This window comes from Leptonychotes weddellii, chromosome 1 (genome assembly GCF_054177405.1).
Source record: "Leptonychotes weddellii isolate Sample4059 chromosome 1, ASM5417740v2, whole genome shotgun sequence".
In the NCBI taxonomy this organism is placed as follows: Eukaryota; Metazoa; Chordata; class Mammalia; order Carnivora; family Phocidae; genus Leptonychotes; species Leptonychotes weddellii.
In genome coordinates, this window is record NC_138369.1 from 139,667,189 (window position 1) to 139,685,552 (window position 18,364).

Genomic DNA, 18,364 nt, shown 5'->3' on the forward strand with positions numbered 1-18,364 from the left:
CCACATATAAGTGTGATTATGCAGTATTTGTCTTTCTGTATCTGGCTTATTTCACTTAACATAATGTCCTCCAGGATGATTCATGTCACAAATATCAGGATTTCCTTCTTTTTTAAAGGCTGAATAATATTCCATTATGTACATATATGTGTGTATAAAATATATACATGTGTATATGTATATATGTAAATATATATATTTCATTGTGTATATATATATGTGTGTGTGTCACATTTTCTTTACCCATTCGTCCATCGATGGACACTTAGGTTGTTTCCATGTCTTGGCTGTTGTGAATAATGCTGCAGCGAACATGGGATTACAGATAGTGTTTTCATTTCCTTTGGATAAGTATCCAGAAGTGGGATTGATGGATCATATGGTACTTCTGTCTTTAATTTTTGAGGCACCTCCATACTGTTTTCCATAATGGCTGTGCCAATTTACATTCTCATCTACTGTGTACAAGGATTCCCTTTTCTCCATATCTTTACCAACACTTGTTACTTTTTGCCTTTTTGGTAACAGCTATTCTAACAGGTATGAGGGAGATCTCATTATGGTTTTGATTTGCATTTCCCTGATGATTAATGATGTTGAACACCGTTTTATGTACTTGTTCGTCATTTGTTTGTCTTCTTTGGAAATATATAGTCTTCTTTGAATATATGTTTTTGAAAGAAATTTCAAGGGATTAAGTGGCAGGGACCTCAAGAGAGCCTTTTGCAATAATGTTCCATATCTTCATCTTAGTTGTAGTTACATGGGTGTATTCACATATATAAATTCATTGAGCAGTGAACTTAAATTGATGACTTATTGTATGTAAGTTACAGATCAATAAAAAAGAAAAAAAATCCTTACTTCATTGTACTTTTTTTCATTTTACTGTAGACGAGGGTAACTTTGTTTCAGACCAGCGCTGATCTGACAACCACTGATCTTGAGATAAAAGCTAAACATACTTACTAGATACAGAAAATTCCTTCACAGTCTAGTCCAAGTTTTCTTTCTCTCTGCACCTTCTGCACCTTCCCTTCCTCTCCTATTTTGTGTATTCTTGGTGCAGTTCTCAGACTCACAAGACGTTTTTATGTATGTAGCATTTACCAATTTTTTAAATTCACTTTTTAAAACTTTTTATTTTAAAATAGTTATAGACTCAAACAAAGTTACAAAAATACCATGTACTGCTGAATCCATGTACTACTGATGTACTTTTCCCTAGTAGTGACATACAGCTGTAGGACAATATCAAAAGTAGGAAGTTGACATTCATTAACCAATTTTTAAAATTCATCTTTTAAATTATTTTTAAAATTCCCTGTGCTGCCCAATATGGTAACCACTAGCCACATGTAACTATTCAATTTTTTTTTTAAGATTTTATTTATTTATTTATTTATTTATTTGACAGAGAGAGACACAGCGAGAGAGGGAACACAAGCAGGGGGAGTGGGAGAGGGAGAAGCAGGCTTCCCGTGGAGCAGGGAGCCCAATGCGGGGCTCGATCCCAGAACCCTGGGATCATGACCTGAGCCGAAGGAAGACGCACAACGACTGAGCCACCCAGGCGCCCTGTAACTATTTAATTTAAATTACTTAAAATTTATAAAATTAAAAGTTAATTCCATGGTCTCACTAGCCACATTTCAAGCATTAAATACCCACATGTGACGAACAGCAACCATATGGACAGCACAGATATAGAATATTTCCACTGCACAAAGTTCTTTCGGATAGCCTTGATATAGACAGTGTTCTTCTTGAGGGAAGACTTGCCTTTTTCTTTTTTTTTTTTTTTTTAAAGATTTTATTTATTTATTTGAGAGAGGGAATGAGAGACAGACAGCAGGAGAGGGAGGAGGGTCAGAGGGAGAAGCAGACTCCCTGCCGAGCAGGAAGCCCGATGCGGGATTCGATCCCAGGACTCCAGGATCATGACCTGAGCTGAAGGCAGTCGCTTAACCAACTGAGCCACCCAGGCACCCAAGACTTGCCTTTTTCATCTTTATATCTGTAATTCCTAGGCAGTGTGGGCACTCAATCCACACCTGAATGATTGGGTCTAGTCCTACCCTCTTCTTTTACATGTGAAGAAACTTGGGCCCTAAGTTGTGATAAATAAAATGATACCTAGCTTTTGAGTAGCACATCTAGAATGAGAGCTCATTTTCCTAGTTCTAGGTTCACTGTTCTTCACATGTGGACTCATTGGTTTGTAAGCTCATTGATTTGTATCAGTTTTAGAGGAACAGTATTAAAATAATGCACTTCTCAAACTTTACGGTGCAGAAAAATCAACTAGGAAGCTTGCTAGAACATCATATTTCTGGGCTTGTCCTTCCTAAGATTCCGATTCAGTAGGTCTGGGGTGAGGCATAGGAATCTATATTTTAAACATATGCTTAGTCAGTACTGTGTGGTAGTAACAAAAGGATAGCTCAGAAGAGAGAGCAAAAGAACAGAGAGCCTAGAAATGGAACTGCACTAATATGGACGTTTGATTTTTAACAAAGGTACCACTGAGGAAAGGAAATCTTTTCAACAAACGATGTTGGAACAACTAACTATCCATATGGAAGAAAAAATGAACTTTAACCCCTACCTCCTGCCTTACATAATATGGATCATTGATCTAAATGTGACAGTATCATAAACCTTGTAGAAGCAATTGTAGGAGAATATCTTGGGGATGAGTAAAGGTTTCTTGGACAGGCCATAAAAGGAATCATCATAAATTAAAAATTGATAGGGCACCTGGGCGGCTCAGTTGGTTAAGCGACTGCCTTCGGCTCAGGTCATGATCCTGGAGTCCCGGGATCGAGTCCCGCATCGGGCTCCCTGCTCGGACCCTCCCCCTCTCATGTGCTCTCTTTCTCATTCTCTCTCTCTCAAATAAATAAATAAAATCTTTAAAAAAAAAATTAAAAATTGATAAGTTTTACTTCATCAAGAGCTTTTGCTCACCAAAAGATACAATTAAGAGAATGCATAGGTAGATCACAAAATGGAAGAAAATATTTGCAAAATATATTTCAGACAGAAGACAGGTATCCAGAAGATACAAGAAGTCAGAATATATGAAGATTTTTCTTTTTTTTTTTTTTAAGATTTTATTTATTTGAGAGAGAGAGACAGATAGTGACAGAGATAGCACAAACGAGGAGGAGAGGGAGAAGCAGGCTCCTACCGAGCAGGGAGCCTGACATGGGGCTCGATCCCAGAACTCTGGGATCATGACCTGAGCCGAAGGCAGACACTTAACCGACTGAGTCACCCAGGTGCCCCTATGAGGATTTTTCTATTAAGTCAATAATAAAAGGATAAACAGCCCAATTAAAAGACTGGCAAAAAGAGATGAGCAGACAAAATAAGATCTACAAATGGTTTTAACATGTACATAAAAAGTACTCAATATTATCAGTCATCCAGGAAATGAAAATTAAACTATAATGAGATTTCACTGTATAACCACTAGAATGGTTGAAATGAATAGGTAGACAAAAGCCAACGTTGGAAGGATATGGACAACCAGAATTCTTACATTTTGGGTGAAGTGCAAAATGGTACTGTCACTCTGGGGAAAGTATGACAGATGTTCTCATAGAAGTCTTGTTTGTGGATATACTTTTTTATTTCTCTCGGGTAGATACTTAGTAGAACTGCAGGGTGTATAATAAGCATTTCCACTCCTAGATAATTTCCTCAACAGAAAGAAAGACTATATCCATGAAAAATGTTACAGAAGAATGTTCATGGATAGCAGCTTTATTCATAGTAGCCAAAACACAGGAACAGGCCAGGTGTTTGTTCATCAACAGAAAAATAAACTGAGCTATAAACTCCCACACAGTTATACAGTGTACTCAGCAGTAAAAAGGAATAAACTACTGGATGAATTTCAGAAACATTATGCTGAGTGAAAGCTTGACATAACAGAGTTCTCAGTTAATGCATTATAAAGTTCAGTGGTGAAAAAAATGAGAACACTGTTTGCCTCTGTGGGAGTAGGGCAAAGTATTGATGAGAAAAGGTCATGAGAACTTTCTCTGGTCATAATAATGTTCTGTACCGTGATAGGGGTTGGGTCACACAGGTGTGTGCATTGGTCATAACTCAATGTTACACTTAAAATTTGTGCATTTTACTATAATGTAAGTTTTACGGTGAGAGTCAAAAACAGTTTTAAAGTTTTGATTTTGATGCAAGTGATCTCAAAACCATCAAAACCACACTTTGAGAACCATTGGATTTGACTTGATTATTTCAGAAATAATTCTTTCTTACCATGAAAAATAGTAATTCATGGTTACTAATGTAACATTGTGAAATTTTGCCTTAAAAATTCATGGCACTTTAAATATTTTAAAAGGTATATTTGTAAAAGTAACATTTCCTTTTGAGTAGGTTAATGAATCAGTGGGCAAGGATTTATGACAATATTATATAGTTTATTATTTTGATAAGTGTTCTTTCTTAATGTGAGGAATGCAATTTTTTTTTTATTTAAAGATTTTATTTATTTATTTGACAGAGAGAGAGACACAGCGAGAGCAGGAACACAAGCAGGGAGAGTGGGAGAGGGAGAAGCAGGCTTCCCGCCGAGCAGGGAGCCCGATGTGGGGCTCGATCCCAGGACCCTGGGATCATGACCTGAGCCGAAGGCAGACGCTTAACGACTGAGCCACCCAGGCGCCCCAGGAATGCAATTTTAATATCAGGAGTAGCATATGGAAACTGTGCATTGATAGATGTAATTGAATTGGTTAAAATGTGGTTTGAGATGGATATTTATAGTGACATTTGGTAAACTGGATGATACACCTCTTTCAGATAAACCCCTGCCTCTCACCCCCGCCCCCATGCAATGAATATGTTTACTTATGTGATAAGCCTCTAGCATCATTTCCTTTAAGATTCTAAATGTTTAGAAGATTGGAACTTTTATTTCATGTATCTTAATTGGAATATGAATCTGCAAACTTTCAAAAGTGCTCCAGAGGAACAACGGGAACTGTGACATTAATGACCAAATGCTGACTCATGGATACACGAGAAATCTGACCTTATGGGTTTATAGGTGAAATTATATGTTCAGCTGTCTTGCTGTATCCTAAATAATCTCTCCTACAATAGGCTATCAGTCAGATGCCTGAAATTCCACCAACTAAAGATACCTGCCTGCCTTTCTAAATTTTCCTGATAAGAATCCCGTGGGGACATCATTAAATTTCAGACTCCTCCCTTAAAGATTGGAATTCCTCCCTCAGACTGATTCAGTGGGTCAGGGATGGGCCGACAATGTGTAGTTTTTAACTAGTACCTTGTTGAAAAAAACAGATTCCTGGGCTCTACCCAGACTTCTCCTTTGTCTGGGAAGAAGCCCCCAGGTCGACATGTTTTAGAGCATATATGATGCACAGGCCTGGAAGCTCTCTTCTAGTGTCACTGCCTTTGGGGGGGACCCTTGAGTAAGTTCTCAGTCACTATCACAAGAGAGGAGAGAGAAGTAGGAGATTGAGGGAAGATAATTTTAGAATTGAGGGCAGATCTTAGTGTAGGTGGAGTAGGTGGAGGAGAGTAAGAACTTGAGGGACAGTGAGCAGCATGTCAGAGACAAAGGAGAGAATCTCCTGGGAACCATCCAATGGCTGTAGTCCTTGCTACCATTTTTGGGGGGGGGCGGGGGTTGAGGACATGGCCAACCCATTGGAGAGTGACTTTTTAAAGCAACTACACTCATTAGCTTTCAAGTGGTGGGGAGAATTCAGGGTCATTCTGTATGCCACTAAAAATCTGCCTACATGCCAGAGGTTGCCAGTCGTTTTACATGCTGCTAATGGAAACCTAGCAACTGTAAACATTCATTGATTTTTCTCTTGTATAGTAAGAAGAAAACATAACTTATAGACCATCTTCTGGCAGAAGATGATAGATTTGGATCAGAAACAGGAGGCGTTGGAAGCCAGGCATCAAAAGTGAAGAAATTTTGCAAGCCCTTGGGTGAGAAAGGTGACAGGGATTTATTTATTGACTCACCTGTCCCAACTTGTCATTATGTGGTTATCTCATGTGAGCGTGTTGCTTTGAGGCTGATGTGTGCCATCACCGATGTTAGGAAGGAGGTGGAGTCAGCTGCTGGAAATGGGTCTTGAGTGCACATTTCTCTGCAGGCTGCTTTGGCCAGTACTTCGTGTCATTACCTTGTCAGCATTCACTTCTGCTTACTTCCCTGGACCCTTCCTCCCCCTTTCCAGGGCTAGAGCCAAACTTGAAATACTGCCATTATTATTCATGGCTAACATTGGTTGAATTCTTTTTGCTGCTAGGCACCGTGCTGCTGTGTTCCCCCTGCATTTTTCATTCCTTTCTCAAACTAACCCAATGGTCTAGATGCTTTGATTATGATCCATTTTGTAGATGAAACATCTGAGGTTCCAAGAGGCTATCTAGCTTGCCCAGGACCTCACGGCTAGGAAATGGCAGAACCAGATTTTAAACTCATGCTTTCCTTCCTTCCTTCCTTCCTTCCTTCCTTCCTTCCTTCCATTCTTCCTTCCTTCCTTCCCTCCCTCCCTCCCTTCCCCCCTTCCCCTCTTCCCCCCTCCCCTCTCCTCCCCTCCCCTTAGAGCACATGGGAGCACCATACTGGTGGGGAGTGGCAGAGAGAGAGAATCCCAAGCAGGCCCCTTGCCTAGCACTGGGCCCACGTGGGCTTCATCTCACGACCCTGAGATCATGGCCTGAGCCAAAATCAAGAGTTGGACACTTAACCACCCAGGTGCCCCTAAACTCATGCTTTCTGACTTCGGATTCTACACTCAGAAAATGGGAAACTGCACTTGTACCTCCTCCAGTGTACTGGAACAGGTATCCCAACTGGATGGACCGCTTTTGTAAGGCTGTCAGTCCCTGAGACTTAAAAGCATTAAGGTTTTCATTATGAAATTTTTGAAAATCAGAGAAGGGAAAGAAAGCACGTATAATATTGCTGGCCTTACGTAACTATGACTAGTATCTTCATGTATTTTCTTTCAGGCTTTTTTTGGCATATGAATATATTTCCTTATAGTATGTATATTCTTTAGTATCTTGATATTTTAAATATAAGTAGAATTTTCATGCTCCTATCCAGATTTTAATGACTCTTGAGAGATAATGTATGACTTCTAGCAGTTTGGGAGAGGGCTAGCAAATGAGTGAATGAGTTGAGTGAGTGGTTGCTTCCGTGTATGGAATATTACATGTTTGTACGCTTGTCACTTTTGTTTTTTCTGTGTTCAGAGAGGAAGACCATTGTCCAGTTTAAATTTTGTAGAACATATCAAACAGTACCATGAACAAAGAACATACTCTTCCAAGTCAAATATGTTTTACCTGTCTTTCCAGGTCTTGCTCAAATCCACACTGCCTTTAAGCCTTTGTAGATTTCCAAGCCCATAATGATCTTGCCCTAGTCTAGTCTTCTCAAGCACTTTCTGGCTATACCTCACATTTGACATTCACCATGCTCTCCATCTGCTAGTTATAATGTTTTTTGTCTTGTTTTCTTATACCTTTCTTAAAGGAAAGGATACCTTTTTCTATCCACAACAGCTAAGCCAGTGCTTCCTCATGATGTCACTTTTGTTTTTTAGGATTTTGGTTTTCAAACCAAATTGCTATTAATTAATCAGTGTCTCTAACATACTAACTTTAAACTTTCTGGTGTGTCTTTCTATGCCTTGTAGGTTCCTATCACTGTAATCATGCCAGAAATGACAGAGAATGAGACTCCTACAAAAAAGCAGCACAGGTATGTAGCCCTGGTCCAAAAATAATATATAATTTGGGCAGATAAGCAGAATTAGTCCCTACTTTGCTAAATAGGTAGTCCTCAGGGAACTTTCATTTCGGTGCCTAAAATTTAGCTGTCCTTCTTATTTTATTAACAGCATAACGAGTAAGAATGATAATCAGTAATTAAAATTGTATAATACCAAATCTATGTTAAATGTTTACTTTCTCCTGAAATTTTTACTTGCGCACAGTATTAACAGTCTTTGTAGATCGTAAGTTGATTTAGGCTGAAGTCAATTTGAATAGACATTTTGTAACATTATAATTTTGTGACATTACAATATGCACATCAGTACAGTATTACTTCTGGTTCTTTGTATAAGCCTCCTTCTGAATTTCTAGCATTTTGGGCAGTGTTTCTGCTTAGAATTGCATGCCTGGTGCTTTCATTAATATTAAAATCCCCATTCTCTTTCCTTACCAAATAGCTATTAGAGAATGCTAATGTTTGTACATAAATGGGAAAATCAGTGGTTTTAGGAGATTAGCTTTTAGGTACACAAATGCAAAAGATGGCTCAAATGCCAATTGTCTGTGCATGGGTGCTGGTGACTGCCGTGCTTTTCTCCCTGGGGATTCGAAGTTTCCTCTCTTCTGTTGCTGGTATCCCTCACTGGTGTTCACAGCACCCCTTGCTGGGCACCAGGGCAAACATCAGAAGTCACCTACTCGGCATATCACTTTGAGAGTTGACTAGCTCTTTAATTACATTTTTCAAATAGTTAAGGTTTTTTCAGTGATTGATTTACTTCCTAGCCAATGACTTCTGGGTATGGAAGAATAGAGAATTGTAGTTACTTCTAGAAATTGTAGATTCTAAATTTATACTGATGTATCTGCAGTTAGGTTTTCATACCATAATGTATATTAAGAAAATATTTTTTCAGATGGTTTCTTGCTGATACAACAAATACAAATTCATAAAATTTATTTTTATAGTTCTCCAAATATAAAGTGGTAAGAATGTTTTCCCATTATTTTCATGTTCCTTGTATCTGCACTTTTTGTTTCAGGAAGAAAAACCGGGAGACACATAATGCAGGTTAGAAACAATTTCAATTTTACTTGTTAGCACTTTTTGCATTCAAAATGAAATTATACTGTAGTTGATTGTAAGTTTTTATGTTATAAGCATAGCATCATTATTCATTATGTTTTAGGAAAGTGTTCCTTATTACTTTTTTTAATATTTTATTTATTTCTTAGAGGGAGAGAGAGAGAGAGAGAGCATGAGTGGGGGGGGTAGAGGGAAGAGCAGACTCCCTGCTGAGCAGGAAGCCCTGTATGGGGCTCAATCCCAAGACCCCGAGATCATGACCTGAGCTGAAGGCAGATGCTCAACTTACTGAGCCACCCAGGCACCTCTGTTCCTTACTTTTTTGTTCCTTTATTGTTTAATTGACAAAACGCCCCTTGAGTCTCATGACAATGGTTTGCTTATCATCTTCTAAATTATTGTCTATTTAGATAATTTAAGGATTAATATGCCCCTGAAACTAGTGGTTTAAGTGATTTCACTCACTGAGGGAGTCCAGCTCTACCTCTCCCAAATGGAATAAAGAGTATGTGTCTTTGCAGAAATTCCAGAGGGGGCTAGCTACCTAGAGGAGTAGGGAAGAGATGAGCAGCAGGCTGCAGATCTTAAAGGTTCTTGAAATGTGAATAGCTTAAATGAAGTTGTGGAGTCCTCAATTATAGGAAAAATGTAGAAAATACATATATCAAATTTCTAGGCCAAAGTTGGATAAGCATTTATAGAAGGAATTGTGTGTACTTTTACAATTTGGTACATTTTATAACATTTTATTTTTCAGGGGCTACAGTCCAGATCTCAAACAAAATATTTTAGAAGTTATTATCTATTACTCTATAAACGATATCTTCCCTTCCTTAAGGAAAGGACCCTGGGGGAATTTTTGTCTATGGAAAGAGGTGGTAAACACTGGTGGAATATTGCTGCTCCCCAAAACGGGAATTTCCTGCCTTTGAATTCCCCTTTATCACTGTGGGTAAAGAGTCTTAATGTTGTTGGGTTTTTTTTTCCACCTCCACCCATTTAAAAATCACTCTTAGATAAGAACAAATACTATTGTTAGAGAATTCAGAAGAAATGTGAGTTATACTTTATTCCTTTGTGTTCTTTGGCCAAATTAATTAAATCTGATCTTTTTTTGGCCATAGGAACTAATTATTTTTATTGGAATCAACTTACATGGTGTCATAAATGTGTCCTGATAGTAATTTATTTTGAGAGAATGATTAGATGTCATTGAAAATAAGTCTTTCCTGCTAGACTATGAAGCAAAAAGTCTGTATTCTACAAAACAAGACCTGCTTGTGGTCAATCTGAAAGATCATCCTATTAGAAGTACTGGAGTCTTGTTAGAAAGGAAGGTTTCAGAAACCTGACAGGAAATAGCCAAGACTAATGTTTCTACTTACAGTGTCTTGTTGAAATTATTTAGATCATCTTGTACCCTCTTGACCCTTACATATGATCTTTATAAAGTTGTAGCATGTAAGCCTGGAATATTTCTTAGTTAATTTGATTGAGATATTGTCAGTTGCACAATTTCTTAGATGGGAAAAGTCTTATGTGGCCAAAGTGAATAGACCAGACTCTGTAGAAATTTTAAGTCATAACTAACGGCTGTTCTATTTGAAAAATGCCTTCTAGACATCCTAAGAGGTATTTTAAGGTTCTGTAATCTAAGTAGGTCTCATTTGCCCATATGAAAAGGCAGCTGTTTAGTATCTTAGCTTGTTAGTGGGTTCTTAAATTTTAGTTATCACTAAAATCTCTAGTAATTACTTGAAACCATAATAATGGCCTCAACAGTGATGTAATATTAGCAACTTCTGTTTATAATTTGAATTTAATTATTATAGATCACATTTTAAAAATGTTAATAAGAGTATTACTTATATCAGTTCCTATAATACTAGACTTAAAATATGACATTCTTAGAAATCTAATTGTAGTTATTTGTCTTCAGTTGATACTGTTTGATAAAATTTTGTTAGGGATTTCTTTACCTAAAATTTCTTTACCCAGGGAGAATAACAGACTTTGGCAGTGGTACCATAGGTTTGATAAATGGATTTTCCCCTCTATCTAGTGGAGAGGCATAGAAAGAAGAAAATCAATGCCGGAATAAACAGGATAGGAGAGCTGATCCCATGTTCCCCTGCCCTGAAGCAGGTAAGAAGTCCACTCCTATTTTCATTCATTACTTGTGAACAGATAATTCCCTGAGTTGTTTCTTTGCTCAGACTGATTATTTTTGTTTCCTGTCATTTATGGTATATAGTTAATTGCCTCATTGTTTTTCATTTGCTTAATTTTCTATATATCTATCTTTAGTTTTCCCCATACTTATAGCAGTCTTCTAGTAGAGCGTTCTACATGATCGAATGGACCACGTAATTTCTAGATCTTTAAGATCTTGAATTATTCAGTCCCATGATTACATTTTTTTTATGTGCTATTATATTTACCAGGCATTTCTTTTATTTTCTGTCAATCATATTTTTTGTCTTTAAATTCTTACCTAGAATCTTCCAAATATCTCAGTTTTGTTCTCCGTGCCCTATCAACCTCCAGTGGTACATAAATCTCAGCTTATTAAAGGGGACAGTTTTCCCTCATGAAGATAGCTTTTTGTTTCCTCTGATAATGAGGAAAACAAAACAACATAAAATGGAAACAATATGAAAGGCGTAAAAAAGTTTGAAAAATAAATTGACGTGCTACTTCTAAGTTATAACTACTGTTACAAATGTTGTTATGCATATCTTCAGACATTGCTTTATGATTAGATAGATAGATAGATAGATAGACACTGAGTGCTGTTTTATAACCTGCCTTGTCATTTTCATTCATCAGTATATAGTAGACTTCTGGTTAGGGATACCTTTCCTCATATGATCACCTTTATTTTTCATGGTAATATAGTGTTTCATTATAATGGGATTTCATAATTTGTGTTAGCCTTTTTTGGTTAATTTTTAATTAAATTAATATATGTGAAAATTAATATATAAACATAACAAATAGCACTAAAAAGCTTAAAACAACAATATTAGTCTCTGGCCTGCTTGTTTCCCAAGTCCAATACAACAACTGAAAGGCATCCATTTTCAACTGTTTCTTCTGGAATACACCTTTATATTTTGAAATAATAAGCTTATATTACTATATCTTAATTTTTCTATTTTAGATTTTATCTATTGACTTCTTATTATTCTTTTCCTTTGTCTTTGCCTTGTCTAATCCTCCCAATATAATTCCGCCCCAACTTTTGATTAAATTGATATTCAGTTTTTTGGTTTTTAGACTGAAAATATTGTTTATGGTAGGAAGGAGTACTAATACTATGTTTTGTCCTGTATGTAACTTTTGTGTTTTTTGGGTTAGTAATTGCCTCGTTTTTCATTTGCTTAACTGTTTATATACCTATCTTGTTATTATTTAAAATTTTTTAAATTTATTTTTTATTTTTAAGTAAGCTCTATACCCAACATGGGGCTTGAACTCACAACCCTGAGATTAAGAGTCCCATGCTCTACTGACTGAGCCAGCTAGGCACCTCTCTCTATACCTATCTTTAATTCTTTCCACACTTTCACCAGTCTCTTTAGAGTTTCTACATAGTCAAGTGTACCACATAATTTCCATTTTCTCTTTTTCCTTTGAGACTTTACTTCTGGAACCTTCTGCCCTTCTTCAGTCTCAACTGATTGGTCTTTTCCAACTCTTCTGTTTTTAATTTCAGCTCTCATACTTTTCATCTAATTGTAGTTATTTGTCTTCAGTAGATACTGTTTGATAAAATTTTGTTAGGGATTTCTTTACCTAAAATTTCTTTACCCAGGGAGAATAACAGACTTTGGCAGTGGTACCATAAGGTTTGATAAATGGATTTTCAAGAGTCTTTTTCTTATTCTCTTTGTTCTTTTTCGTATCACATGTTTGGTTCATGAATACAATATCATGTCATCTCTGAGGATGTTATATAGGTTTTAAAATTATTTTCTTCTTCTTGTCTTTGTTTCTTCTGATTTTCTTTTTTTCCCCTTTGTTTTGATGTTTTGTCTTTCATTTTGGAGACTTTCCTTAAATGTTTAGTGATACTTAGCTGTGTTCTCATATTTGAGAATGAGGCATTAAAAAGCCGATTAAATAGGCTTGACTTTTGGTGCCCTAACTGTTGAGTGATTAGGGTGTAAGCTAGTGTTATTGTTTTTGTAGCATTACAAAATATCAATATTGGTAGCCTGTTTAATTTTGGGAATAGTATTAACTTTTATTTTCCAGACAAAAATCCTTCAGCCCCCTATCTACGAATGGGAAGGCTGGGAAGAGGAGTATAAGGCTGGTTGCCATATTCTGGGAGCTGGATTGGGGAAAGGGTGCTGGAGAGTCTCATGCTTTAGGAGGCAGAATTTTACTTTACCTTCCTGTCTTCACTGAGTTGCCTCATCTTGTCCACTTCTGTGCCAACCATTCCTGAGGCCAAAATTCTCTGTTTCAAATTTCACAGAAAATAAACTTGTCTCCTGCAGTTGGGGCAGGAAGGGGAAGTCATCCAGTAGGATGTGTGTGTATGGGGGAGGGGGTTAATTTTTATTTCTGCATAAGAAGAGTCTTTCCACCAGTCCCCTCAATTTAACCCCATTCCTCACCCCACCTTTTGTGGTAGCTGGAGCTTCCCAGTCCTGAACCTCCCCAAGCTTTCAGAGGGCCAGATCAATTTGCTTGCTTCTCAATACCATCTCCCTTGGCAAGATCTTACACTTCAGTTTCTTTTCATTCTCTTCTACAGGATGGTACTTAGTCTTGCATAAGTGTGTTTTTTCATTTGTGTGTGTGTGTTTTAATGCACTTTGAGTTTCCTTAACATGATAGCAAATTTAAGGGCAGGAACTATGTTTTGTCTTCTGTTACGTCTTCTGATTGTTTTTCTTTCTCCACATCTCAGTGTACAGTAGCTTCTCAGGAAATATTGGTGTTTGCCCAGTAATATCTTACTTTCCTGTTCTTGGTTGTCATTCCTACAAGTTTCTCTGAAAGGAAACCATAGTTATTTCACTGCCTTGGTGTCCTAGAATGTGCAATGAAAGTCAGTATTTGGCTCCCAGAAGCCAAGTAGATTAAGATTTTCTTCACTATTGCTACATGTCCTTAGCCCCATCTGCAGTAGAGAGGCAGTAGATGGGTATTATCAGGTTCTGCCTTTGTCTCAACTCTTGCTTTAAGAAAGGACAGTATTTATTTTTTCTCTGTAAAATGTTTCCTAGATTATATTGGGTCTCTGTTGGGACTCAGTCTAAGAAACCCAGAATTGTAACTTTGTGAACCAAAGCCCTAAATCACTGATTCCTACCTGAAAAGAGCTATCTGATAAAGTACTAGGGATATTTAATAATATACATACTGGAATAGAAATTAAACATTCACCGCAACATTTTTAATAGCTGAAAAATAAAAAAACAAAATGCCTCTTATACAGCTTAAGAGTTGTCAGTAATGGACTCAAAAATAAAATAAATTCAGCCTTTACAAAGTATAACGTAGATATCTAAACTCTATAGGGAAATATCTCCAAGATATATTTTTAAATAAAAAAGAACAATGTAGCATACTGTTTATAGTATCCTTCTATCTGTTTTTGTTTTTTTTTTTTTTAAAGATAGATAAACAGATCCACGTATCAGCCTAGAATATTTCTGGAAGGATATATAAATAACTTTATGGCAGTTGCTTCTGGAATAAGGTCTAGAGAACTAAAGTCAAAAGGAATGTCACTTATTGTGTTTTATTTTTAACAGTTGTTCATAGAGTAAAGAATAATATTTAAGTCTAAAATCTTTACATGGCCTTGAAAGCCCTCTCTGGCCTCTTCCTCCTACCACTCTTCCCCTATATACTTTACTCTAGTTCTGCTCACCTCACCACGGTTCCTACAATGTGTGAACACAACCCTGCTTGAGGGCCTTTGCCCTTGCTGATCCTAATACCTGGACCCTCTTCCTCCAGATATCCACGGGGCATACTTCCTTGTACTTCCTTCTGGTTTTTGCTTTGTCTTACAAGAGGGGCCCTCTCCAACCTCCCCATGCAAAATAGATTATAGTACAGTGTCTTAGTTTGGGCTCTTATAAGAAAAATAACATAGCCCGGGTGGTTTAAACAACAGAAAATTTATTTCTCACAGTTCTGGAGCCTGTGAAGCCTAAGCATACATCAGTTCCTGGTGTATGCTCTTTTCCTGGTTATGTCCTCACATGACAGAGAGCGCGATCACCTCTCTCATGTCTTTTCTTCTAGCGGCACTGATCTCATTCACGAGGGATCTACCCTCATGACCTAATTACCTCCCAAAGGCCCACCTGCAAATACCGTCATATGCGGGATCAGGGTTTCAACATGAATTACAGGGGGACACAAACATATATATATAATGTATATTTCTAAAGGTCAGGAATTTTGTCTGTTTTGTTTATTATATCCCTAGTGCCTAGAACAGAGCCTGACACATAGTAGATGCTCAATAAATACTTAGTAAATGAAAAATGAACAGTAGAAGCATTTGAATATGGTGCCTGTTTTAATTTTGAAAAGATACATGTCACATATATGTGATAAAACCAAAGCTTTAAGTTTCTTTCTGCAAGTTCTTACTCTTCAGTGAAACTTTTAAATGGTTAATTCTCTTTGGCAGAGCAAGAATATGATCCTGGACCAAGCCTTTAAATATATAACAGAATTGAAAAGGCAAAATGATGAACTCCTGCTTAATGGAGGAAATAATGAACAAGGTAAAGATTTTAAGATTCTTACTTTTTATTGTTTTTTCAGTGTTCAGGTCTTTGTGTCACAGGTCAACTTACATGGGATACAGAAGGCTTTTTGGACCAGAAACATTATTAAGATTGTGCATTCAGTGGGTCTGAGAGAATAGTGTTGCAAAATAAATTCATCTTAGTTTACCTACCCACCCCCCACCCCACTCCTCCTTGAGCAACTCTAATCTTTCAGGCATACAGAATTTTGATTTTGGACTCTTTTGTGTACTTCATGTTTGCTTAACTCATGAGACAAATAATGCTGGATCTCTTTTATTCCACTTTGATCTTCCAGCTAGAGGATATAGGGGAGAGTCCTGCTCAGTGTAACTTAAAAATAAAATAAAGATATGCCTGGGCCAAGACCTAACTGTGAATTAACTGAAAAGGTCAAAACATTCCGTTCATAATTGTTTACATTGCATGTAATGTGTGTATCAGACTGCCTGATCATTTAGTGAAATTTGATTTTTATTATTCATTACTTTTTTAGATAATCACATTGTTAAAAAATGTTAAGTTTTTTTATAACAGCTGAAAAGAAAAATACCCCAGGCAAGTATAAAGCTCAGAGGAGTAGGCGGTTTGAATTGTTCTTTATTTATGGCTCTCACAAGAGCAGAGAAAGAATTTCCTGTGACAGCTCAATAGGTCACCTTAAAAGGCGAGGAACAAAGGTAGAATTTGCTGAGGTGGGGGCAGTGTTGGGCTGCGTTTATTGTATATCCGGAAGGTCAGCGTTCTGAATTCTCTTTGCTTACTTTAAGTTAGATGACAGCTTACCCCCTCACCCAAGTCAGCTGTCTTTTACAATCCAGGCTTTGTTTTGTGATGCTGGTAGGTAGGTAGTTTCATAATATGTTTGGTAACTATTCTGAGGCACCCCACAGTAGGGATGTTAAGGCTAGAATGATGTGTGGACTTTCTGAGGAGAGCTCCTTTGGTTTCACAGCCTAGAGGCTGAGGCAGTCAAGTCACCTTAGGGAAAAGGGAACCTGTTAGAAAAATACCAGTTGCCTGGGGCTCAGGAAAAGCTGAGCAGATGGGCCAGGGCTTGAGGCTGCTTAAGTCTGACTACTATCCTTTCTTTGGTTCTTTTTGGTGCATCTGTTCTCTTTTCTTCCCCAAGCAGCTTCCCCACGTACTCACTGTCCACATGACAGGCTGGGCCATGGTCTGAGTGGTGGCCTTGGGAGTCAGGCCCACCTGGGTTGAGTCTCCTCTTCACTTACTCAGTACCCGTGGCTATTTACCTCACCTCTCCTAGTCTCAGTTTCCTTATCTTAAAATGAAGATAATCCTAGCATGTATGTGGTTGCTTTTAGACAAATTTATGCGATTGCTCTGAGACTGTTACTCACATCTCAAAATATTGATGACAATAGGTATTTCCCATCTAATGGCTGTTATGAGGATTAAAAGAAATAATGCAGGTACACTACTTAGAGTAAAGAGGGCATATAGTAAATGTTACCCGTTACTGTGGTCATTGTCATTATTATTACTATTATTAAATGAGATGATGAATGAAAAGTGCCAGTCATGTAGTAAGTGTGTAGTAAGTGAGAACAGTCGTCATCATTTATTTGGTCCATAATAATTGTCCATTATTTTCTGATGTCCCTGGCACGTTGGCATCTTTCTTCTGTGTCTCTTAGTTTAAATGTCTGAGAAGAATAATCTGCTAGTCTCAGCTCATCCTTGTCATAGCAGAACTTTTTATTTCAGGCCCCCTCATAGGGCATGGGCTTTGAAGATTAGCCGCCCTTGGTGGAGGGCGAGGGGAGACTATCTACCACTGTGGCAAGACAGGTGGGATGTGTAGGGTCACAGAGCATAAATACCAGCACCCAAGGCTGCCCCAGTTGTAGGATCTGTGGGTGAAGTTCTCCCCCTTCCGAAACAGTAGGGGTGTGACAGTAGTGTATATGCCTTGGCCCTACCAAGGAAAATTCAAGTTCTGTTATTGATGTTTTCTTTGGTGCTCTACTGCTTTACTTTTACACATTCTACTTGGGCTCTGTTGTTTCAAAGAGTAAAATAGAAGGGAGTTTATTTATTTTATTTTATTTTTAAAAGATTTTATTTATTTGACAGAGAGAGAGGGAGAGCACAAGCAGGTGGAGGGGCAGAGGGAGAGAGAGAAGCAGACTCCCTGCTGAGCAGGGAGCCCGACGTGGGACTCGATCCCGGGCCCCTGGGATCATGACCTGAGCTGAAGGCAGACGCTTAACCCACTGAGCCACCCAGGTGCCCCTAGAAGGGAGTTTAAAGCCATTTGTAAAAGAGACTATTACCACCACAAGTAGTGTTCGCTGTTACAGCATTTAAATGCTATTATATTGATATTCAGTGTTATTTTCCTAACATGTTACCATGATATCAGTATGTCTTCCCTTCTTTTACCTTTGTAGCTGCCCTATTGGGAATTTTTGAATTGGGAATTTTGAAATTTCTACATTGTGATTAATTTCTGACCTTTGGGTTGTTGACCCTTAATGATACATTCTTTTTTTTTAAATATAATTTTATTATGTTACGTTAGTCAGCATACAGTACATCATGAGTTTTTGATGTAGTGATCCATGCTTCATTGTTTTCGTATAACACCCAGTGCTCCATTCTTTAAAAAGGATTCAGTAGAGGCTTGATACACCACTGTAAAAAGGAGAAG

The 18,364-nt window shown here is 37.6% G+C and overlaps 1 protein-coding gene across 4 annotated transcripts in view; it reads left to right on the top strand.

Moving 5' to 3' along the window:
* The window catches only part of USF3 (upstream transcription factor family member 3), a 50,602-nt gene that overhangs the window by 20,025 nt on the left and 12,213 nt on the right, over positions 1-18,364 (top strand). The window contains exons 1-6 of one of the 4 annotated variants that reach the window (XM_081796929.1): positions 1,376-1,580; positions 5,891-6,015; positions 7,734-7,798; positions 8,856-8,884; positions 10,962-11,044; positions 15,567-15,663. In XM_081796929.1, coding sequence (XP_081653055.1) covers positions 7,752-7,798; positions 8,856-8,884; positions 10,962-11,044; positions 15,567-15,663 — 256 coding nt within the window. In that variant the 5' untranslated portion in view covers positions 1,376-1,580; positions 5,891-6,015; positions 7,734-7,751. Of the gene's footprint in view, positions 1-1,375; positions 1,581-5,890; positions 6,016-7,733; positions 7,799-8,855; positions 8,885-10,961; positions 11,045-15,566; positions 15,664-18,364 lie in introns of those variants that run through there. The other 3 variants (XM_081796912.1, XM_081796919.1, XM_081796937.1) reach the window with 3 other exon arrangements.